The sequence below is a fragment of the Sphaerodactylus townsendi genome, linkage group LG02, assembly GCF_021028975.2.
Source record: "Sphaerodactylus townsendi isolate TG3544 linkage group LG02, MPM_Stown_v2.3, whole genome shotgun sequence".
Classification (NCBI taxonomy): domain Eukaryota; kingdom Metazoa; phylum Chordata; class Lepidosauria; order Squamata; family Sphaerodactylidae; genus Sphaerodactylus; species Sphaerodactylus townsendi.
Window position 1 is genome coordinate 159655531 of NC_059426.1, and position 25154 is coordinate 159680684.

Below are 25154 nucleotides of genomic sequence, written 5' to 3' on the forward strand. Positions count from 1 at the left end.
CAACCTGTCAAGGACTGGGAGTTAGTTTGCCTGGACCCAACCACAGGACCTTCCCGACCCAACCACAGGACCTCCATCTTTGATGGATTTAATTTCAGTTGGCTCTGCTTTCAGCCATCTCACCTTGCCTTCCTCTGGGCAAACAGCAGGGGCATGGAGGAAGGGGGGGGTGTAGTTGTGAATTTCCTGCGTTGTGCAGGGGATAGGACTGGATGACCATTGAGTCCCTTCCAGCTCTATATCTCTGGTTCTATGGCTTTCTCTTTACAACTTTTGCGAGAAGCTGCACTTCCTACTTTCTGAGAGTGCTGGCATTTCCTGCAATTGACAGATTTCCAGCTGCTCAGCTGCTGAATAGAGGGACATAAGTCACAGAGGCTCAAGATCCAGTCTGAAGAAAATCTTTACTGCCTATCTCAGGGACCATAAGACCCTTTGGACATAGTACCCCCCCCCTCACACAAATCTAACTGCTGAGAGAGAACAGACCTTTAGGGGTGGTGTTGGTACCAATAATTCATTCATGAGCATGAAAAGAACTACCCTGTTTCCCCTAATATAAGACATAGTAGAGGTTTTGCTGAAGTGCGAAATATAAGGCATCCCCCGAAAGTAAGACATAGCAAAGTTTTTGTTTGGAAGCATGCCCGACGAACAGAACACAGGAAAAATAAGACATCCCCTGAAAATAAGACATAACACATCTTTGGGAGCAAAAATTAATAGAAGACACTGTCTTATATTTGGGGAAACACGGTAGCTGATCTTGCCTTTGTGCATATCTTTTGTGCATATCTTTTGGTCACACTGGAGTATTGTGAGTTTCCATTTCTATATGATTTTTTAAAAATATATGGCAGAGTAGAATGGCTAGAAGAACAATTTTTGGACCTTTAATAAAAACACATGTTGAAAAGTGGCCCGCAGTTTGTTTCTGAAAGTCTCTCCCCGTATCAGATCCGTCCACAAGCCACAAAACGGCTTAATTTCTTTCAAGTACACTAATACCGACAAGCTATGGTTACATAACCAGGAATCCCCTGGGACAGCAGTCCCCGTGGCAAACTTTACCACATCATAATTATTTCAGTGGACATCTGAGTAGAGATTCCCAGCGTCATTCTTAAAAGCTTTTTTCATAAATATTCCATGGCCTTTTCAAGAGAGTGAAGTGTCTGCCGTGACATTAAATGAGGAAGCTGTTGGAAGGGGTGGGATGTCAACAATTTTATCCACCAATAGCACGCTCCTTTGGCACAAAAGCACATTCTTATCTTTACATCCCATAATGAGAAGGCAGAGCCAGGATTTGTTGCCGTAACTCCCTAGGTGGGCAGATGTACAGTTGCGAGGAAGAAGAGGAAGAGGAAGGAGAGCCATTCATGCTTTCCTTACATTTCTTCTGCTTTCCCTGACAGAGAAACTTGAGTTCTGTATTTTTCCCCCTGTGGTTTTCCTAAGCAGCGCTAAAGGAAACTTCTTTTCGCATGATGTCAGACTGCGAGGGAATGGCTGTGGGTAAGTGCCAGATTTATATTTACCGCACTGTCCTGAAGTCTAGTTCACATTCTCAGATTGCAAAAGCAATGCATGAGAAACCCACTGAGTTCTGGAGGAAATGTTCACTTGGAGCAGAGGAGGAAACAGCATTTAATGAGATTTTCCCCCTTTTTGGTTTAGGCCTGAATTTGTGGTTTTTAAAAATTTTGCATAGCCATTATTGAAAATAGGCTTCAGAGATTACTTGTTCAAATTTTTTGTTTATGTAATGTTAAGGGTAATAGATGTATGTATTTCAAAATCTAATCTCTGTGGAACTGAAGTTGCTGGGTAGTTCGTGATGATGGTAAATGAAAACATGGCTTCTCCTGCATTAAAAAAAATGTCAGTGCCCAAATTTGTCCTTCGGAGCACTCAGAAAAGAATGTCTGGGAATCGGACCAGAAACAAGCATCTTGCTGTAACCTACTTTGATCGCTTCCCAGTTGCAAAAACGCCTGCAGAGAAGGTGGCACAAATATTAAAAATAGATGCAGAGATGCGTTGCAGAGAAAAGCCATACTGAATATACCTCTGGTTGAAAATGGATCATTTGCTTAATTCTACTGTGTGTTGCGGGGAGGTAGATTATTAGTGGTAGAATATCTGCTTTGCATTCAGGAGATCCCAGGTTCAAGCCTGGGGAAGTCTTCAGTTTAAAAAGGAACATGGAATAATGATGTGAAAAACCTGTGTCTGAGACCCTGGAGAGACCCTGCCAGGCAGATCAGACAATGCTGAATTTGATAGACTAATAATCCGACTCAGTATAAAGCAGCTTTATGCACACATGGTTTTCCTATGAAGGGTCCAATCAAGGCACTGACCAGCAAAGTTGAGGCATCATGTGCCTTTTAATGATGGCTCTGGACCACACAACCAAAGCATCCTCCTCTGTACGAGAGGTCAAGCCTTTTGGTGGAAATAGCTGTCCTGTTCCCAAGTTCTTGTTTGGGTTCTTATGTCTGCTTCAGGAAGGTGAATTCTGTGAAGGAATCCAGACCAATTCTGGCTACCTCAGTAGGGGGCTTCAGTGGTGGTCAGCGGTAGCCTTCCTCTGCAGAGTTTTCCTTGGTAGTCTTACATCCAAGCAGTGACCCGGCTTAGCTTCTCAGGTGAGACTATACCATGCTGCCCTCCTTCCACAAGCCGGCAAATTTAAAACTACTCCATGTCAATCAGCACAATTGTTTGTCCATTCTCATGTAAAAGAATTTACAGTAACTGTAGACTAATTTTTGTAACTTTTGGGCATCTGATATTTACTGTGAAATTTTGAAATTAAAATTGGAGAGGCTGGGCTGAGAAAGAGTGGTTGGCTCTAGACTGGTGAACATAAGAACATAAGAACAAGCCAGCTGTATCAGACCAGAGTCCATCTAGTCCAGCACTCTGTTACTCGCAGTGGCCCACCAGGTGCCTTTGGGAGCTCACATGCAGGAGGTGAAAGCAATGGCCTTCTGCTGCTGGTGCACCTTAACCATTAATCCTCTACTTCGCCAGAGCCCTTCGGGGATGGGTGGTATAGCAAATATAAACTATAAACAAACAAACAAACAAACAAAGTACAAAACATTGTATTGTTTATTTTTTAAAAATATGTATATGCTGTCTTTCCTACCACTCATAGAGGCTTAAGATCATTTAGTAGGGCTGCCAGCCTCTAGGTGGTAATCAAAGATTTCCTACAGTTACATCTGGTCTCCAGGCAACAGAGATCAGTTGACCTGAATGAAACGACCACTTTGGAAGGTGCTGAAAAGCTTGAGGGAATAAATAAGTAAAAATGCAGAATACAAAAAGCGCCATTCCAGATGAATCAAACTGTATTTATTATTGTTGTTGTTGTTGTTAACAATAATAAAATGTATAGCCCATCCTTTCCTGGCTGCAGTCAAGCTCAGGGCGGGTCACAACATAGGGCATTTCCCCACTTACCTTTGCTGCCCTTTGCTGCACGCTACTCTCAGCGCGCGGCATCTCTAGCGCGTGCCCGGGTGTCTCCACGACCCCGCGTTCTGCGTGGGGTCATCAAAAGGCGCCGTTTCGAGGAGCACCGGTGATGCTGCGTGCTGAGGGGGCGCGAGAGCGGCAGTGTCGGGGCGGCTGCATTGTCGCCGCCCCTGTAGTGGGGAGTGCTGGGGGACCCCGCGCTACTTGAGGAGAGTAGCGTGGGGCTTAAGGTAAGTGGGAAAGGGCCAGAGTTAAACAATACATGTAAACCAGGAACAGTTAAAACATCGTTAAAATCCTAACTTGAACATTTAACACCCAATCCAAAGGGGAGGCTGAATCCACCTGTGGGAGCAGCGCAGTGCCCCGCCAGTGGATTGGCCCTCCTGGGCACTTCCCCCAGCGGAAGGTCGATTCCACCAACCTGTGGCTGCTGCTGCTGCCCTCCCCAAAGCTGCCACCACTGCCGGCATAGCGGGGACAGGCAGGGGGCGTTTCCAGGGATGGTGCTGACATTAAGGTAGGGTAGGTCTATTAAAGCCAATGGGGGCTTCTCAGCACCAGGGAGGCTTTTTCACTTTTCAAGCCTTTCCACGCCGCAAGGAAGCTTGTATGGCGGTGGCAGGGCGGCACGACTGCAAGGCCACAGCTGGGCGTCTGGCCCTTGGATGGGGCTGTCCATCTCACAGGTGGTCTTAATAGAATTTAAACTCTGCCAGGAACAGTCAGAGAAGGAGGGAAGGAAGCAAGAAGAACTCCTTTTTATATAGATCTCATGCATACAGCCAATAAAACCATTATGCTACTTGCTATACAGGTGTCCAAAACTCTGTTTAATGCTAGTTTCCCCCCCTTTGGTTAATTGGAAGGAACAAAACAGCAAAAGTAGTCTTTTTCCCCCCTGCAGTTATGAATGGTTCTATGCTTGAGAATACTTCATGTGCTTCATTCCTACAATAAACGCCTAGAAGATCATCAAGAGCCTGCTGACTTTGAAAATAGATATCTCCTGCCTCTATTTTCCTCTTTTCTAATGCAATGACTGCCAGTGCTTTCTAGGTCTAAGAGAGAGCCAGGTGTATTCAGTATCGCAGAAAAACAGATTCTAAGTTTAGAATACATTGTGCAAGTTGAGTTTATATTTCTGCATTGTTGCATTAGAAAAGAAGAGGAAATAGAAAGGGGATATTTCTGCATGGTATATCAAAAACACTTCCTGCTCTACAGTGGATTGCCTTGCCAGGAGAACCTGCCTCCCAGAGCCATGGCCACTTGTTAAATACAGTGAATTACATCAAGGAAGTAGGAGAGGACAGCCCGTCGGGATTCCTTGACAGAGGCAGTATTTAGTCATAGCTGCTTTTATGTTCCACTTCCTTTTCCGAAAGGAAATGGCTTTGGATATAAACTTCAAAACAATTTTTTCTTTGTCAGTGGGCAAAACTGCATCAGAAGCTAACTTAATTGGGGCCTTTTTTGCATGCATTGCTTACCCCGTGGCTGTCAGCTTTGCAGTGGGGTTTTCCACTTTTTTTGTTTAAATGGAAGTGTCCTTAGCTGTGTTACCAACTTACCATTTTACCCACCCTTTTTCTCTGTGCAGCCTTCAGCTGAGGAGGTTGACCTTGGCTGCCTTATTTTTTGGGGGGGTGTCATCTTGGGTTTATTGTTATTTAGATAGACCATGTAATTTTCAATTTTCACCAGTCTACTGTTCTAGCAACAGACCAGCAGCGTTAAAATTAAAGAAAGAAAGCTTTTCCAATCACTCTGAATTGTGACTCTGAAGAGTGGAGGGAATGCTGTTGGGTGGGCAGGGGCAGGTGAGGAGGACTGGGAAAACCCAATGCAAGCCAAGTGCATGTTGTTTCTCTTCGCTTTCCCTGCAAAGAGAGAGAAAAAGTCAGTTTTTTCCAGAGGTTTCAGAAACCGTGGAGATTCTCTGATCTGAGGCAGGGTGAATTCTGGAGAAGAAAAAACATATGCATTGCAGAGAATCCAGGCCACAAAGTGCATAAATGGGAGGAGCCATGGCTCAGAGGTAGAGCATTCGAGTTGCCTGTATAAGGTTACTAGTTCAATCCCTTACATATCCAGTTTAAAGGATCATCTTGCAGGTGATGTGACAAACTTACACCTGAGACCCTGGACAGCCATTGCCAGTCAGAGTAAACAACACAAAGAAGGCAGATCCATGTGTATTTGTTTATTTAGGTAATATACTTAAATTCTAGATGTCCTTGCAAAACCACAATTCCAGGTTTGTTTGGGAGGAACTAAATGTTAAACATGGAGCAAAGCAAATAATACATTAAATAAAGTTATTATTTGCAAGTCTTCCTGTTTGAGAACTTCCTAGAGGTAGCTGGTTGGCCATTCTGTGAACAGAATGCTGGACTAGATGGGTCTGATCCATCATGTTTTTATGTTTTTAAAAAATTCCTTGCAAAATACCTTAGTTGACAGTATGCACAGAATATCAAAAGGGGGCTCATGATCTCACAACTCATTTTTTTAGCTCTAGTTCACTGTAACATTTGTGTTGAAACTCTCTCTTTACTTGATTACCTTTTGATGATTCTCAGCTGAATGAATGAAAAGTCTTCACTGAAATAATTGTGTTTCTGTACCATTATGGGTAATACAAAATTTCTGGTATACTGTTGAATTTCCATTTCGCTCCTTGTTTTTTATCAATGCCCAGTGTCTTTCTCAAAACATTATGTTAAAGAGTCCTCTTTTCACCCAATATTGAACAACTAATTAATAATTTTCTCATGTATTGTGGCTAGAGATAATGGAAATCTTCCTGTACTGTAAATGTACTTCATCAGATCTTTGGATGTAAGCCTGGGTAGGGTCAAAGACTGTGCTTCCTATTCAAAATCATTCTGTCCTTCCTTCCTAAATATGATCAGTGGTACAAAAGCTCTTTGTCTTCCTTCCCTTTTGGCTGAGTATTGAATTGCTATTATGCCAGCACTTCTGAGTCATCCATGCTCATGGCATCTAAGGTGGCTAATTGTATTCTCAACTAGGGTTGCCAAATTCCCCCTGCCCTAGTGGTACTAACTAGCGGTTTTATCTAATCAGCTTTTTAATAGTCTGCTTCTGTTTCATAGATAGTTTTTAAGCTGCTTGTCTACAGTGGCTTGCATTTTAACAGCTTGTGTTTTAGTATAGTGGCTTTTACTTGTAAGGCACCTAGAGCAGAACTCTGAAGAGATGACACAGAGATAGTTTAAATAAAACAAAAAAATACCATTAGCACAACTTCTCTCATGTGGGGGGCTGCAATTTTTTAAAAAGAGAGGTTCTCATATCTGACCAAGGCTGAGAGCCGCTGCCTTACTGCCAGCTACCAGTGTTGACCTCTTTCTGCTGGTGCAAGAGCTTTAGTGCAAACAGAATTCTTCTAAGGCAGGGGTCTGCAACCCGCAGCTCCGGGTTTTCTGGCGCCTGGGAAGGAGAGGAAAGGACACCGAAGGAAGGAAGGAAGGAAGGAAGGAAGGAAGGAAGGAAGGAAGGAAGGAAGGAAGGAAGGAAGGAAGGGAGGGAGGGAGGGAGGGAGGGAGGGAGGGAGGGAGGGAGGGACAGGGAAGGAGGCATGCTCGCCACATCCCAAGTGTAACTTGCCGTTGTTGGCGTTGCTGCCGCTGTCTATCCCGCCCGCTTGGCTGAAGGCAGGGCTTGGGGAGGCTGGGGGGCGGGGCTTGGGGAGGCGGGGCAAAATGGCTCTTTGGGTGCTAAAGGTTGCCGACCCCTGTTCTAAGGGATCCAGCTCCCGTTTTCCTTGCCCTATAAATAGACCTAGTAACTTTAAACTTTATCATAACAAATTATTTGCAGTATATATATATATACCACATAATAAACAATTCTGGGAATTTAAGCTTGGAGCTACAGTAAGCAAAATATCCTCCTTTCTGTGCCGTTCGCAGCCTACACAAGAATGCAAGATGAACAGCTGCATAATTGTTCAGATGGGGTGGGAGGTAAATGAAGGCAAGATCGCAGGAGTGTGCTATGTCTGTTTCAGCATCTAGCCATAAGCTGATCAATAGTTCTTTTCTACAAGAAGCTTTTACAGTTCCTTGGATCTCAGCTGCAAACATTTCAGTTGGGGGGAAAATCCTGACATTCTTCCTAATGCGAATGAAAAATAAAATGTGCTGGAGATCCGAGGACAAGAAACTGAAAAGCGAAAGGAAAGTTTCATCTTGGATGTCAAATGAACACAACTAAAGGAGGGGTTCAGGAAAATTAAATTAAATGTAAGCACACGGTGCAAAACATTTAACAATAAATGGGAAAAAATGTGCAAACAAGTAACCAAAATATGAATCCCAACAAAGGGAATTGAAAATCAGTTATGTAAATATGGTAACTCGGGGCAGATACGTTAAATTAAAACAAGTAAGGAGTGGGGTGGGGGAGTGGGGTTAATTTTTAAGCTATTTTAAGCTATAAATGATGACGAAATGGCTTATTATAGCTATTTTAAGCTATAAATGATGACGAAATGGCTTAAATGCCCATGTGATGTAGTGGTTAAAGGCCTATTATGCATGGTGGAGGTGAATGTCCACTGTGGTAAGATATCTTTTACAAATGTATTTCTTCTAGCCCTGCTTTCACTGTCCACTCTCTCCACAGCAAGCAAATCCACTTATAGTACGATTTTAATTTCGCTTTGCTGCCAAAGTGGGACATATTTTCCAGTCAGTAAATTTCTCACTACTGCTCAACAGTTAGCCCACTGCATGGTGTAGTGGTTTAGAGCAATGGAGTCTAATCTGGAGAACAAGGTTTGATTCCCCACTCCTCCACATGGATCTTGCTGGGTGACTTTGGGCCAGTCCAGAGGTGGGATCCAACCAGTTCTCACCACTTCTCTAGAAGTGGTTACTAATTTTTTCTGAGTGCTGAGAAGGGGTTACTAAAGCAACCTCCCTGTCCAATAGGGACTGGAGGTGCGTGTGTGCGGCGACGCCACTGTTTGAATCCCACCCCCATCGGAACCTGTTATTAAAAATTTTGGATCCCACCACTGGGCCAGTCATAGGTCTCTCTGAACTCTCTCAGCTCCACCTACCTCACAAAGTGTCTGTTGAGGGGGGAGGAAGGGAAGGAGTTTGTAAGCAGTTTTGAAACTCCTTACAGTGGAAAAAAAGTGGGGTATAAATCCAAACTCCTCTCTTCTTCAAAGCACCAGGGCAGTCTATCAAGGAGTGCTGGCTCCTTGTTATATCTAGACCATAACAAAACAATAAAAATAGCTTAAAAATTAACCCCACTCCCCCACCCCATGTCATGCTCATAAAATGCACTTATAGATGTGATGTGCTGAACTTGTGAAAAAATGGACATTGCAAAGAAAGGTATGTTGGATTTTTCCAATAAGCTGTTTGCAAAAAATGCAAGATGGCTATTTAGAGATGCAGTAATGTCAGCATGATCCCTTGCAAAGCAAGATCCACCTATACCCTTTCCCACTAAAAGATCCAAGTGCAATCAGTTGTTCTTCTGCTGGAGAGAGAGAGAGGGGGCCATGTTTCCACAGTAGAAAATAGTCCCTTGGAGTCTGTGTTGGGGGGGGGGAGTTGAAGGGGGCTTGGGAGGGCTTGTGCCGGACCCAGCTTGGCCACCACTGCCCCGCCAGGTCTGGCTTGGTGTTTGGGGCTGGGGGAGGGGGGGAGGGAAGGGAAGGGGAGGAAGTGGCTTAGGATGAATTCACAGTTCTACATATATCTTTTGGTGGGACAGAGTGCAAATCCGGTTATGTAGCTACTTCCCTTAGGACTGTGGTTTGAACAAACAGGAAAGTAGGGTTCACTGAATCAGATGGCTAATCCATGTAGAATCATAGAATCACAGAATGTAACTCAGTGTTCTCTCTGACTGTCTGTGCCTGTCCATCAACTCTTCAACAAGCCTGCGTATCAAATATGAGACTCTAGATGTTGAAGGTGGGACCTCATATCTGCTTTCTGTGAGCTTCAACTATTGTGCAGGGAATACTGCCTCAAAGCCTTAAATATAACAAGGACTTTCAGAGTTTGGAAAACTGCTCCCTGTACTCAAATCTGGCACTAATATAAGTAAAGCAAGGGCAAGCGTAATGTGATCACAGTTGCACAAAGTGGCTGATACACAAACACGCTGCGGCATTCAAAATAAGTTGCAAGCAAAGGGGAAAGACTGTACTACTGTCTGTAACACCGACCTCAGCATTAGCAGGGACGGGGACTCGGCAGCAAGGTCAGGCTGAAGCCAACATATGAGACTTAACTTATTTTTTACCCAGAAGTCCTTTGTTTCAGTCATGTGAGTGGAATATCTTTTTCCTTCCTGGGAATCCAGTGTTTCAAGGTTGGTGAAACATGCACATGAAAGGTTGTCTGTTCTCCATTTGTTTTCCAGTATCCTGCTTGCATGGAGAACCAGTGTGGTGTAGGGGTTCAGCAGCCATTTTCTCCGGGAGAACTGATTGCTGTAGTCTGGAGATCAGTTGTAATTCTGGAGGATGCCCGTGTCCCTCCTGGAAGCTGGAATCCCTAGGTATAGCATGCAGTCTACCTTTAAAAGCTCCCATTTCTTCCTGTACACTGAAGGTCAGCTGTAATTCTGGGAGAACTTCAGGATGGCAGCAGAGGCGGAGTGCTCACAGGGACATGTGGGGGTCACATGTGTCTGCCGGCCAGAAATGTAGCTGGGCTGGGCTGCTGCCGGGCAGAGGCATAGCAAGGGGGTAAAGCGCCTGGTGCACTAGTGTTTTTTGAAAAAGTAGTACTTTCAAGCAGGTTCGGCAAAGACGTGGGATAAGAGGGAGAATGAGCGCCAGAATCTTGTTCGTCGAACAGGCAGGGGGGAGTTCTTCCTGAATACTCGATATTTTGCATGAGTATCACGCAATTAATTGACCATGGGGAATCGGCCTCTCTCTCTCTCTCTCTCTCTCTCTCTCTCTCTCTCGTTCTCTGTCTTTCTGAGCAGTCCAAGCAGGCATACCAGACCTTCCCCTCACACCTTCCTCTCAGCAGTAGATGGGAGCATTGAGGGGGCCCTCAGGCCCAACAGCATGGGATAAGTGCCTTTTCTGCCCTTGTACTCAGAACGCTGTTTTATTTGGGAGGAAATATATTCCCCTCCCCACTCTTCTTTTTTTTTAAAAAAAAAGTCAGATTTTCTGAAGACCTAGGGGTGCCCTCGGTCTGCAGAAACATCTGTTTATTTTGTTTATTTATTTATTTATTTTATATATTAGATTTTAAACCACCCACCCCCGAAGGGCTCTGGGCGGTGTACAACAGGCCAAAAACAACATTACACACAACAGGCCAGGAACAACATTACACACAATAAATAAATTAAGTTAAAAATAATTTACAGATTCTATAAAAACATAGCAGCATTAATATAGTACAATAAAGTACAACAGTATTGCAAAAAGTGTGGTGCCCGTTCCCAAGGCCGGGAGGGGACGGCAGTGCTAAATAGGTGTTATATCGGGTGTGCCAGTGATGGAATAGCACGCAACACAGGGACATCCTGGAGGGGGAATCCACAGCTGGCCTCACCAAAGACCCAGTGGAACAATACCATTTTACAGGCCTTGCGGAATTCACCGAGATACATCCCGAGATGTTTAGGTGAATGTACCCCCTACCTGCAGATTTAAGTATCCATAGGTGGTGGGTACATGTGGCAATTAGATAAATAGATGCATCGGTCCTGTAAAAAAACACAGCAGTTTTTCCTCTAGTTCCTCCCTCTGAAATCGAAATGATCCTAGAGGTAAAGCAAATGATAAAATCTCCAGCATCCATTTACCAGGAACACCCGTGACACTAGTTGTTGATTGAAAAAGAATCACCAATCTCTTTGGGAGAAGGGACTTTCTTTGACGGCCTTCCTCAGTAGCAATTATATTGACATGCTGGTGCTATCCATTAGCAGTAAGTACATAGATGTTCCGGCATCCCTACATATAGATAAAAGCAAAACATATCAATTATTTAAGTGCTTTCCCCAGTGTGTATTATTTTCTTTTGTAAAGCCGGGATGTTCAGTCCCTACAGGGCAACGCGGCCTTTTACGCAGTCGGCATTTTGATTAGATACGTGAGCCGCACGATCATTATGATTCCGATTACAGCCTCTCTGACAAATCCGTGAAGTTGAGCAAAAGGGTCTGGAAGTGTTGTTTTCCCTGTTTCCTTTCCTCTACCTCCTCTTCCAGGGAAATAAATGACAATTAGTGCCTTTGAATGGCATGCTGCGGAATTATTTGTTAATTGGCTTTTTTCTTGGGCTACAGTGTATGGTGAATTCAAATGCAACAAGATACAGATTGGGGTGCTGTGTGGTTTCCGGGCTGTATGGCCGTGTTCTAGCATCATTCTCTCCTGACATTTCACCTGCATCTGTGGCTGGCATCCTCTGAAGATGCCAGCCACAGATGCAGGCGAAACATCAGGAGAGAATGCTGCTAGAACACGGCCATACAGCCCGGAAACCACACAGCACCCCAGTGATTCCGGCCACGAAAACCTTCGACAATATAAGATATAGATTGCTTTGCTGAATTGGGCACTACAGATCAGCTGCAGTGATTGTCACTTCTAGGCACTTTCTTGTCCATTTAGCGAGATGCTGTTGAAAAATTGATCACAGAATTGGTTTTTCAAGCTTTGTGCCAGGCTTACAGACAGCATTTTAAGTATTTGAAAGGCTGTCACCGAGAGGAAGGCGGGGAGCGGTCCCCGTTGGCAGCGGACGAGAGGACCTGCAATAATGGGCATAAATTACGGGTGGAAAGATACCAAATGGATATTAGGGGGGGAAATTACAGTAAGAGTAATTCAGCAGTGGAATCAGCTGCCTGGGGAGATGGTGAGCTCCCCCTCACTGGCAGTCTTCAAGTGGTGGCTAGAGAAACACTTATCAGGGATGCATTAAGCTGATCCTGCAATGAACAGGGAGTTGGCCTGTATGACCAACTGTATTATTTTCTTTATTTCTTCTGGAATCTTTGTGCCATGAAGATAGTTTTGGGTAGTAATAGTCCCTCTAACTGCGGTAGGCAACTGTGTGGAAGTTCCCTACCTCTGGACGAAATTGAGCCGCCTGCAGGAGCTCCCCATGCCGGTGGCTGCCCAAACTGCCCGGCACCAATAGGGTGTCTGCATGCTGCACAGCTGACAGGGAACACTGCATGGCAGCCATGTTGGTCTGCTGCGGAAAAGCTATGATCAAGTCCAGTAGCACCTTAGAGACCAACAGAATTTGAGAGAGTATCTGATGAAGATAGCTTTCTTTCTTTCTTTCTTTCTTTCTTTCTTTCTTTCTTTCTTTCTTTCTTTCTTTCTTTCTTTCTTTCTTTCTTTCTTTCTTTCTTTCTTAAGAATTAAGAAAGAAATCTAATTAATTAATTAATTAGATTTAGGAACCGCCAAAGAGCTCTGGGCAGTGTACATCAAACCATAAATCAACAATGATACACAGTAAATAATTTAAAATCATACGAAGAACTCTATAAAAACATAGCAGCATTACATATACAGTGCAACAATGGTGCAATAATGGTGGCGCCTTTGACTCTCGAAAGCTTATACTCCCAATATCGTTTTTGTTGCTAAACTGTGATTGCACTTGATTCTAGCTCTTCTTTGAGGTATGAAATAACACCCCCCCACCCCCCCCACCCCCGAAATCATAACATTAAATAAATATATTTTTTTGCAATATCCCCACCTGGATAGACCAGGCCAGCCCGGTCTCGTCAGAGTTCAAAAGCTAAGGAGGGTTGACCCTAGTTAGTATTTGAATGGGAGACCACCAAGGAAGTCCAGGATTGCAATGGAGAGGCAGGCAATAACAAACCACCTCTGAATGTTTCCTGCCTTGAAACTCCTACAGGGTTGCAATGAGTCAATTGAGGCACTTTCTACCTCCACCAGCTCCTAGGTCTGTCCAGCTTTTTAAAAACTTGATTTATAGTATTTCATTGAAACCTTTGATTAATGAGTCAATTTAAAAAACCTCCCAGCTACCTTTGAGAACTATTTCTGATATATCTAAGGCAATAATATGGTATTAACATCTCAGGTGCTTTTTATGTTTAATTCATAGTTCATTTCCATGTTATTATTTCTCTGCATGATTAATAGTCCAACAACTCTTCAACGTAGGGTTGCCAGCCCAAGGAAGGCAACTTGCTGACAATGTCAAGGTGTCATTGGCGACAGTGATGTCACTTTTAGAACAATCTGGAAGTGACATCATCCAAGTGGTGGTGGTCTGACTCTAACATTTGTCCCAAGTTGTATGGTTTACCCTAGACTTTTGGGTGAGTGATAAAGTGTTATCTGAGGTTTTGATGCCACTTTGGTGTCACGCTGGAAGGGGTGCAATGGTATCAGGATGATGCTGATCATCTCCCCCACCCCAGCAAAGCATAATTCTGACTACACATGTTCACAGATACTATACAAGACCATTTTTAATGATGTCCAGAAGTACCAACTCTAACATTGCTACTCAGTATAACATCATCTGATCACATAATTGTCAGGATCAAACCAGATAAGACTCTGAAGTTCCAGGATTGGATCTTCTGGAGTTATGATCAGGTATGTGTTTGTGTGTGTACGTGTATGTGTGGAGATCTAATTTGAATTAGGACTGTGGTGTGATAGGGAGCGGTGTTTAAGCCTGTATGTGCAAACAGCAGTTTCCATGGGGTGTTTCAGGCTGGGAAAATGACATGAAGATGACTTAAGTCCCCTTGCATCATGAAGTGGCCCCCCGACTGCTGCCCTGACTATAACTCTGGATTGCCGACCCTATGAGGCTTCCTTTGGCCGGGATACCCTGCACATGAACGACTGGCCTGGGTGGTGTGAGCCCCATGCCCGTCGCCTGTGCAGTTGTAATTTTACCATTATCCCTACAGATCTGATCAAGAGCCTCTGCAGTGTCACCGCCCCGCATTAGGGAGCGGGGGGTTTGGTTGGCAGCTACCCCCCTTGCCGCCGCCAAGTGCCCTTCCTTGAGCGCCCTTTTGACCCATATCTCCCATTTTTTTCAAATTTTGATATGTAGTACAACTTAGATGGCTACAGCTGAATTGTATTAGTCTATCATTAGTTAAGGAGTTATTTGAAATTATTGTATTGTATAGTAAGTTAACCCAGCCTGTTGTTGTAAGGTTAGGTTAGGCGGGGATTGCTTACGGTGCTGAGTTAGACCCACCTTGGTGGGATATTAGTCAGGCTGTTGAGTAGAGAGAGATCGGCAGAGTTATGGGGGCACCAACTCTGGGGCTAGGGATCCCTGTGTTGATGGGACGGGGTAGATACAGCGGTAGGCGGCGGCCATATGATAGAAGACGCACGAGATATGGGATTGCTCGTTCGCCTTCTGACCTCCGACCTATCCCGAGAAACGAGGGTGGTTGGGATCAGGGACACTCTGCTTCATCTTTGGTGTTACTAAATGCCAGGTCCATCAATAATAAGACCATGGTGCTTCGGGACTTTCTCGGAGCCCAGCAGGTGGACCTGGCATGTGTCACCGAAACCTGGGTGCGCGCAGGTGAGACCGTCGCGTTATGCGAAGTTGCGCCACCGGGTTTCGCGTGCCTTCACCAATCACAAACACAGGGCCGGGGGGGTGGGGTGGCACTGTTCGTCCGTGAGTCTATTCCCTTCAGGGTGCTCCCCGTCCCAGAGATCGCTGGCATGGAGTGTGTCGGCCTAGAGTGGTTGGCCTCGGAGAGGTTGGCTGTTCTTCTGGTGTACCGGTCTCCTAGCGCACCGGGAAACAGCCTGCTGCAGCTGCTGGAGGTGGTGTCGGACTGGGCGCTGCGGTTCCCCAGACTTATTGTCTTGGGGGACTTCAACGTCCATGCCGATGCCGCCTCATGTACAGCGGCGGCGGACCTAGTGTCATCCATGGCGATGCTGGGCCTCTCCTTGGTAAATTCGGGCCCCACTCATGAGGCCGGTCACACGCTGGATTTGGTCTTTGGGCCGGGGATTAATTTGGTCGTATCCTCTATTAATAGAGTGCCATGGTCCGACCATTACGCCCTGACGGTCCGGATGGACGTGTCCCACCGCCCCTGTCTAGGCGACGGGCTGATTTATGCCCGCCCGCGGAGACTTATGGATCCACTTCGTTTCCTGAATGCTCTGCGGGACCCTGAACCCACCGGCACACTCGATGAGCAGGTAGAGGACTGGAACTCCCGGCTCTCTGATGCCATCGAGTCTGTGGCTCCCCGGCGGCCTCTATGCCCCCGCTCTCGGCATGCTCCATGGTATCAATGGAAGAGCACGCCCGTGTATGAAGCGAGGCGCTTAGACGCCTAGAGCAAGCATGGCGAGAAATCTGGTGACGAAGCTCTTGTGAACATCTTATAGGGCGTTCCGCTATGAGAAAGCCTATGAGATGATGGCGACGAAGGAAGGCGAAGAGGGCTTTCTTCTCCTCCTCTCTCAGCGTCCGCTAGCTCTCGCCCGCACAATTGTTTTAAATTATAATTCGGTCTTTAACTTCCCTATCAGAGGGTTCTTCAAATTCACAATTGAGTATCAGCTGTGAGGCATTTATGAGCTTTTGCAGGATAAAGGTCGCGTCGCTCCGCCAGGACCTTCCTCCTACGTTGGATACAATTAGTGAACTGGAGGCTCCCTTGCCGTCTTCGGGCCCTTGTATGGCCCAGTTTTCCCTGCTCTCCGAAGCCGCTGTTGACAGGGCCTTAGCTGCTGTTAGACCTACTACCTGTCCTCTGGATCCGTGCCCTTTCTGGCTTGTGAAAACCTGCCGGGAGGAGCTACGACCCCATCTGTTGAGTATTATCAATGACTCCCTTGAGCAAGGGGTCTTCCCGGATGGGTTGAAGGAGGCAGTGGTCCACCCACTCTTAAAAAGACCACCGTTAGATCCGAGGGATCTGGCCAATTACCGCCCCGTCTCGAATCTTTCGTTTCTGGGGAAGGTGTGAGTTATAGGAGATTTCTAAGATGTCTTAATCAACGGCTTTTTACCCCCAAACAGCCTTTATTTCTGCTTCTATGGAATTCCTTACATTGTGGCAGGAATCTAGTTCATCTATATTCCTAGTGCAGTGGACCTCTGGTGTCACCGGCATGGAGAGGTTGAATATTCCTGTGGAAGTGCGGTAGCCCCAAAGGGCTCCGAGCTTTCCCTTCTGGATTTGGAGGAACGGCGGTCGACATGAGTTTTCCGCAGCCTGTCCACCGGAGGAAGCGGGTCTGACCACCCCCAGATCCCGGATTAGCAGCTGGATCTAGAGATGTCGATGGAGCCACGGTGGGCAGCGGCGTCCCGCGGTCAGAGGAAGAGGAGTCGGAGAGAGCCTGCACTCCCCTTCGGATCTATTCCCTCTCCCATCGAAGGCTGGGATGAGGAAGTGGGCGGCTTCTGAGATGCCCAGAAGCATGTGGGCCGTGAGCGGCAACTATGGGAAGAGGCGAGAACAGCTGCAGCAGGCGTGAAAACCTGCAAAGGGCCGGGATGCATTGACTGCATGGGAGAGAGCTGGCTGCCTTGGAGGAACTGAAGCAGCAGCAGAACAGGACAACACAAGTTGGAGTCTCCGCTGTCACTGGTACAGCCGCCAGAGGCGGCGGCTGCTGGAGTCCTGCCACGCGTTGGTACCTCCACCTCCACCGATTCCAGCCCCCCCCTGCCCACAGCCCTTCGCGCCAAAGGGCGATGGAGAGGATACTGAGCCTCAATACCTGCCCGTTTCGATGGGACGGCTTCCAAACTTCCCTACTTCATCTTGCAGCACCGATGCCCATGGAGGACTATGATGATTTATACCGGTCTGGCCTTGAAAAAATCACGGGACATCGGCTCAGTCCTGGATGCCGACTGGTTTGTGACTCTTTTGAACCTGCAAAGGGTAGGGATACTTTCATACGGTGCCGCATTCCTCAAGCCTTAAAGGGCTCGCTTCCAAGATCCGGGTGCTGAAAATGAGGCTATCCGCACCATCAAATCTATCCAACAAGGCAACCGCTTCGTTTGCAGAATTTGCCCGTGAATTTCGTCGCGGCGGCTGCTGGAATCCTCCTGAGTGGCCTGCTTCTCAGATGCTGTCGGAAGCGGTGTTTTTTAATTAGGATCCCCGCTTTAACCGGATTGGATCGGTGGGATCCCAAAGTAGTCGTTTGGAATGCGGCTCGTGCGGGGGGCAGCCCGCCCAAAACCATACTCGACCACTACTGCGACCATAAGCCAAGCCCAGCAGCCCTACGAGAGGCTGGGATTGTGTCTTCTCGCGGAGGACCAGGTCATCTAGCCGCCAACTGCCGAAAAACAGAAGCCACGGCGCACCCCATCTGCCAAGCCACGGCCGCCCCCAACGAAGCGTTCAAGGCGAAGTTATTGAAGAGGTGGGGGAAACGGCTGTGTGCCTTTCTTCCAGCCCCATGGACATGGGTTCGACTCAGGCAGCGGTGGTGAAGGCGCCCCATCACAATCAAAGCGTTTCTGGCCAACCCGCTAAGCATACTTTCGTATTATAGCCTCAGCCCTTGTAGATTCTGGCTGCTCCCATTTGCTTAATCTCGCATTGGGTGGCCCGGAGGAACTGGAGTCTAGACCAAGTCCCCTGGCTAATATACCATTCACCCAAATGCGCCGACCATTGGGAGAAAATGGATTTTATTCTGGCGGTGATAAACCTCCATAGTTCTGGAATACCATGGTTGTTGTTGCATGAACCAAAATTCATTTGGAAAGAAAGGATCTTAGAATTCACTGGCCCCCCTCGCGGTGAACACATGAATTGGGCTTCATTCTCCTGGGACACCTGGCTTCATGCTCCCGATTCCACAGAGTATTTCAGGAGCAAGAATCACGATCAGCTGCCACCCCATAGAGACACTGACTGCAAAATCGTAATACAGCCAGAGGCAGCGTCCGCATGAGTCCCAATGAGGAGAAGGAACTTCGTGCCTTCTTAGACAAGAACCTCGCCCGCGGGTTCATCCTGCCTGCGCTGCCTCCTGTATTGTTTGAAAGAAAGATGGCTCTTTACGGCTCTGCACCGATTAGGACTCTAATGCAAGTCTGTCCAATAAATACCCTTTGCCCGTTAATCAAGGACCCTTCTAGGCGCGTTGGGCAGGGGCGCATCTTCACTAAGTTGGACTTGAGAGAAGCTTACTATAGAGTCAGAATTGCTGAGGGCTATGAACACCTGACTGCATTTAACCACGAAGTTTGGACAGTTTGAATATAATAATGCCATTGGCGGGTTAAGTGGGGCCCGAATTTTATGGCCCTTATCCAGAAGTTCTCCATGATTTATTGTACGGAAAACCCCATGGTCTGTTGAAACCTCTCACGGTGGCCTCCCGCCCCTGGGAAGTCATCTCCATGGATTTTATTACAGATTTGCCAGAAAGTCATGGCAACACGGTCTTGTGGGTGGTGGTGGACTTATTTTCTAAACAAGCCCATTTTATTCCCTGTGCTTCCATCCCCTCCGCTCCTAAGTTAGCACGTCTGTTCATTCAGCATGTTTACCGTCTACACCCCAATTCATTTCAAAGTTCTGGAAAGCTTTTCTACGTTGTTACACCAACTATCACCAAGACAATTAGTGCTGAGCTGATTCCGTTTGCAGAATGCGCCTATAACAATTCGGTTCATAGCAGTACAAAGACCCCTTTGAAATTGTGTCCGGTCGCTCCTTCCCGCCCTTGCCACAACTACCTGCGGAAGCATTGGATCCTCCGGAGTTTCAACAATGGATTTCTTCTCTGGCCGAGGGGTGGAAAATGGTCCAGGCTGCCTTACAACAGGCTAAAGACTCCCAAAAACTTGGGTGTATTTGTCTACCAAAAACCTCAGAGACGTGCATAAATTTTCAAAATTAGGCAAAAGATTCGTGGGACCTTTTCAGATTACTAAAGTAATTAATGATGTCACTGCCCGATTGGACTTGCCTAATTCTCTTAGTAACATCCATCCTGTCTTCCATTCCAGTTTACTCAAGGAGGCTCCCATTTCCGATGCCTGGCACGACCAGAGTGACCCCTACCGACTAGTATTGATGACCACAAGCATTACGAGATTGACGCCATCCTGGACTCTGGCTTACAATATTTGGTCTCTTGGGTGGGGTATTCCTCTGGGTATAATCAATGGGTCTACTCAAAATATTGATTTCCTCATTTCTGCTTTCCATCCACAAACCGGGGGGGAGAAGTCTTTTTTAAGGGAGGCAGAGTGTAAAGGATTCAATGGTGTTGATGTACGGGCCAGCCGCCCGACCTTGACTACATTCCACAGCGCGGGCGGCTGGCCAGCTTCTTCGACGGAGACCTTATCTCTCCGAGGGAGATGAGGCCTCCGTTCCCATGGGAATCCGGGAGGGGGAATGGGATGCAGTGAGTTATAACCTGTGTTTTTGGCGGGAGGTCTCATTCCTGCCACTGCGTGTACGTGAGCTTTCTAAGATGTCTTAATAAACGGTCTTTTACACCCAAAAAGCCTTTTATTTCTGCTTCTATGGAATTCCTTACAGAAGGTAATTGAGAGAGTGGTGCTGGAGCAGCTTCAAGGCTTTCTGGATGACACATCGGCTTTTGACCCCTTCCAGTCCGGCTTCCGTGCTGGGCATGGGACGGAGACTGTTCTCGTCGCCGTCACAGATACACTCCGTATACAGCTCGACCAAGGCGGATCGGCGCTGCTGGTATTGTTAGACCTTACAGCAGCGTTTGATATGGTCGATCATGACCTTTTGACCCACCGCCTGGCCGCCTCCGGAGTGCGGAGCACAGTCCTTCAATGGATTGTCTCGTTTCTCCGGGGTCGGAATCAGCAAGTGAGGTGCGGGGATCAGGCCTCCTGAAAGTGCCCGCTTTCCTGCGGTGTACCCCAGGGGGCGCTACTATCCCCGCTATTGTTTAACATCTACGTACGACCCCTTGCTCAGCTGAGTGCGGAGTTTTGGGCTGGTCTTGCATCAGTATGCAGATGACACACAGCTCATTATGTCGATGGAGAGGAGCAGCCACCGCCCTCTGCGGCTCTACAGCATTGTTTGGAGGCGTGTCGCTGGTTGGTTCGCGACAGAGCAGGTTAAAACTGAATCCATCGAAGGCGGAGATCCTCTGGCTTGGCGGCGAGGGGAGACGGGGCCTTCCAGCCGCCCGGTGTGGGAGGGGCCGTATTGGCGCCGACCCCTCCGTCTCTCGCGCAACCTGGGGAGTCCACCTGGATTCGATCTCTTTCTATGGAGACCCAGGTGGCCCATATAACCGGGTTGCCTTTTTTTTTCCACCTCCGCCAGGCCCGGCGGTTGGCCCCTTCCTCTCCCAAGCAGACCTAGCCACTGTGATCCATGCAACGGTCACCTCCAGGCTAGACTATTGTAATGCGCTCTCACGGGCCTTCCCTTCGCGTTCGATCCGAAGACTGAAACTGGTCCAACATCGCGGTGCGCCTGCTCACAGGCAGCGCCAGTTGGGACCACATTCAGCCTGTACTGCGCCGGGTACATTGGCTTCCAGTAGAATTCGGGGTCGGCTTCAAGGTGTTGGTATTGACCTTTAAGGCCTTACAGCGGCCTGGGGCCCTCGTATCTTCGAGACGCATCACCCCATATGTCCCAACGCGGCCTCTTCGTTCAGCCGGAGGCCAATCTACTGGTGGTCCCTGGCCCCTCAATGATGCGGCTGGCCTCCACACGAGCCAGGGCCTTTACGGCTCTGGCCCCGCCTGGTGGAACGCTCTCCCACCAGCCGTCTGGGCCCTGCGGGACCTTGGTGAGTTCCGCAGGGCCTGTAAGACAGAGCTGTTCCGCCGGGCCTTTGGAGGGACCAGCCGCTGATGGTGCCCCCTCCCCTTCCCCTTCCCCTGATCTATCTTTGGGATTGTACCATCCGATGGGGTCTGCCGCCTCTCTCTTGGGGGAAGGATTTAATGTCGGGTTATGGGGCACCATCCACACCCATATTTATATTTGGAATTTTATTAAGAGATTACACTTAGTTAGGCCTCGCTGCTTTTATAGATTTTTATAGATTTTATTTAATTTATGATGGTTTTATGACTGTATTCACTGATTATTCTGTACTCACTATATGTTGTGCACCGCCCGGAGCCCCTCGGGGACAGGGCGGTATAAAAGCTGAAAGTATAAATAAATAAATAAATAAAATCCCAATCAGAATTTGGCACCTTCTCTTCTCATGAATGACATTGAAAAACAAAACAATAAAAGCTTCTATCATGGAAAGGCCAGAGTTGGTTCAGCTTGGTCCTGCTACAGTGTCAGAGTTTGGGATGCTGAAGATGGGCAACCCTAAACTGGTGTGGCTTTTTAGTGTAGCTGTCCTCAGCAGTGGCGTATCTGCCAGAGGGACATGAGGGCTCAATTGACCCCGGGTGCCACCCATTAGATCACGTGGGGGGCGCCTGGTGGGCCCGCAGCAGGCTCCTGGCCCACTGGGCGGCCATTGGCCCAGCCCCACCCCCACCAGGCTGCCCAGGACAGCTGCCACCTTCCTCTGTTGACTAAGATAAGTGGGGTGCGGGGGCGGTGGGGGGGCGCCCTGAGCAGATGTTGCCCCGGGTGCCATTTTCCCCCGATACACCTCTGATCCTCAGAACAGAGGATGAGGGTACTGAGCACCAATTTGTTTGCAGTTAAAGGCAGTTTTATCAGAAGTGATGGGTAAGATGAGTTCTTTTACATTCCTCTCCCTTACCACACCAAAATAAACTCTGTAAGGTGCTGATCACCCAAACTTGCCTTTTAAAATCACCAGGAATTTAGTGACAGCGACCACCTGGGCAGCAGGCTCATGGATGATGAAAATCAGGTAAGAATGCTTGGACAATGTGTGTGCAGGAATCATATTATCCAAGTAGGGTTGCGACAGTGTTAAGAATAAGCCTGCTGAGAAACATCAATTGGAGCTAGTCAGGAAATATACCCTTGCTGTGCGCAAAGAATTTTCAAGAGCAGCCCCATGTCCCAGACAACAAAAGATCACAGAGCATCCAGATTCATGCTATGTTGCCTACATCTACTACAGGAAGCCTTTAAAGAGAGTTTTTTTTAACCCCCCCCCCCCCCCCAACACACACACACAAGTAACACAGCTCCATGGTGCTACCTGATTGAAGATTTCCAAACACTGGATGTTCAAAGAGACAAAGCTGCAGGAGTTCCTTTCTTTCACCAAAGGAAAAAGGGTAACGTTTTGGATCATGCGAATGGCTGAGAGCGTCTTGATCAGTGAAAAGGCATTCAAACTTTAAAGTGCCTCTATAGTCCTGTTTTCATTTTCTCTTAAGCAAGCGAAGGAGATTATGGGGTTGAAATCCATCCCAGAATTTTGCAATATGGTGTCACGGAGACACAGGTTTTAGAGGGATTGGATCCCCTTGGAGCAGATGAAACCAGAGATGGAGCGCTCATGGGGACATGTGGGGTCTCATGTCTCCGGGCGCATGCTAGCTGGTCACATGGGGGGCAGAGAATCACCCCACACACCCCTCCCTTTGGCCCCACCCCACCAGGCTGCTCCTTTGGCTGGCGGAGGCATTTGAACCCTGCGACGGCCCAGCCAGTGAGTGGGGGGTGGGGTGTGTGTCCCCAGAGACGAGTTTTCCTCGCCCCCTGCCTCTGGATGAAACACAATTGATATTTGCAGAGCAGGTTAAGAACTTGATGGTGATCATAGACTGGAACTTGCTGCTTGAAAAACAGATGTGGACAGTTTCAGTTGATTAGTCATGTTGACCTGCAGTAGAAGGGCGAGGTACGAGTTCAGTAGCACCTTAAAGGCCAACAAGACTTCTAGTGTCCAAGCATTTATTTATTTATTTGTTAGATTTATAGGCCACCTCACCCCCGAAGGGCTCGAGGCTGCTCACAATATAGCTGTTCTCCGTGACAGCAAATGAATACAAAAATATAACTTAACCCCATTAAAACCTGATAGCAGCAATTACTTTAAATGAATACAAATTAAAAACAACGAAAGTTGTTAAAAACAGGCGCCCGATCTAAAGGCCAGAAAGGGAGGTGGGGAAAGGCAGGGCCCAAGATGGAATCAGGCCCAGCCAAGATGGAAAAACAGGCAGCCTCAGTGGGGGGCGGTAGAACCGCGGCCAGCCCCCCCAAAAGCCCGGTGGAATAGCTCCGTCTTACAGGCCCTGCAGAACTCACCAAGGTCCCACAGGGCCTGGACAGCTGGAGGTAGAGCATTCCACCAGGCAGGGGCCAGAGCTGTGAAGGCTCTGGCCCCTGAGAGTCAAAGCTCCATTAATCAGTGAGGATAGAGCTCAAGAACGCCTTCTATCATCCGCAATTGGCTCTGTGTGAGAAAAAAACCAAGTAAGGGGATGGGGGGGACATGATAGAGGTCTATGCATGGTGTGGTGAGAGTGTAGAGAGAATGAAGAAGCTTTTGTCCCTCTCTCATAATACTACAGTGCAGGGACATCTGCTGAAGTTGAAGAGTGAGAGATTCAAAACAGACAAAAGGAAGTATTTTTTTCACACAACGTACAGTTAAATGGTGGGACTTCCTGCTCTAGGGTAGCTGCCAACTTGGAGGGCTTTAGGGAGGACTTTAAGTGGACATATTCATGGAGCCAGGATAATTCTGCAGTTGTCTTTCTTGTGAGCTTTCTGGAAGCATCTGGTTGATCACTGCGGGAGCAGACTGTTGGACTTGATAAGCCTTGGTCTGATCCGACATGGTTTTTCTTTGCTTGTATGTTCTTCAGCTCTCTCCTTTCTTAGCCTCAGCAGATTGGATCATGCAGTTCCGTACTTTTACAAAAAAAATTGGATACTTTTAGTCTACTTTTGTCCACTGAGTGTGGGTACGCTTGGGGGTGGGCTTTGCACAAATGTAGGCCACTCGGCTCAACCTCCAGCATGATCTCCATCAGTCACTGGGGTCCATACCAGACCCCCACCCTGTTTTGAATCTTACTGTAGCATGCAGAGACATCTAGTGGCTGAATAAAGCACACCAGTACTAGCTATGGAAAGAGATGGACAAGATGTGCCACCATGAATGATTTCAGACATTGCCCAAGATCATGGTTTAAACTAAGCTCACCGTCTGGTTAGTGTGGTTGTCTGAATGCAAGCCACTCCTCTAAGTAGGACTTGTTGGGGTCTGTCAAACCAAGGTCAGAAGCCAGGGTCGGAAGTTAGTTTATCGAACAGAGTTGTTACTGTGGTTTGTATGACCAATGGACGTAGGCATTCTGGCTTAATCGTGGTTGTCTTAGGAGGAAATGATTGACTACCTACTTTATCCTGAGCTTCTACTGAAGAAGATTCTTTCGGAAAATGTGGAATACATGCGCAGCACGTTTTAGATGCTCAGGCGGAGAGAAAAGAAAAGAGAAAAGAGAAGCCTATCTTTTTGAATGACCTCCAAGGCTTATGCCTAATTGCTATTTTGTTATGGACAATTGAGTTGTTTTCATGGCCCAAGCAGAGGAGGAAACTAAAATAATTGGACTATAAAAACTGGAAGGGCTAACATCCCCAACCTCCATATCCATAATGGTTCTTGGATATTTAATTGTCTGTTATGATTAAGAGTTGTATGATTGTATGTTTGGCAATAGGTATTT

General features: G+C 47.2%; 1 protein-coding gene across 1 annotated transcript in view; it reads left to right on the plus strand.

The window, feature by feature from the left end:
• The first annotated feature begins 1302 nt into the window (after positions 1–1302).
• The window catches only part of EML1 (EMAP like 1), a 170297-nt gene continuing 146445 nt past the window's right edge, over positions 1303–25154 (plus strand). The window contains exon 1 of the mRNA XM_048485373.1: positions 1303–1518. Coding sequence (XP_048341330.1) covers positions 1488–1518 — 31 coding nt within the window. The 5' untranslated portion in view covers positions 1303–1487. The remainder of the gene's footprint in view (positions 1519–25154) is intronic.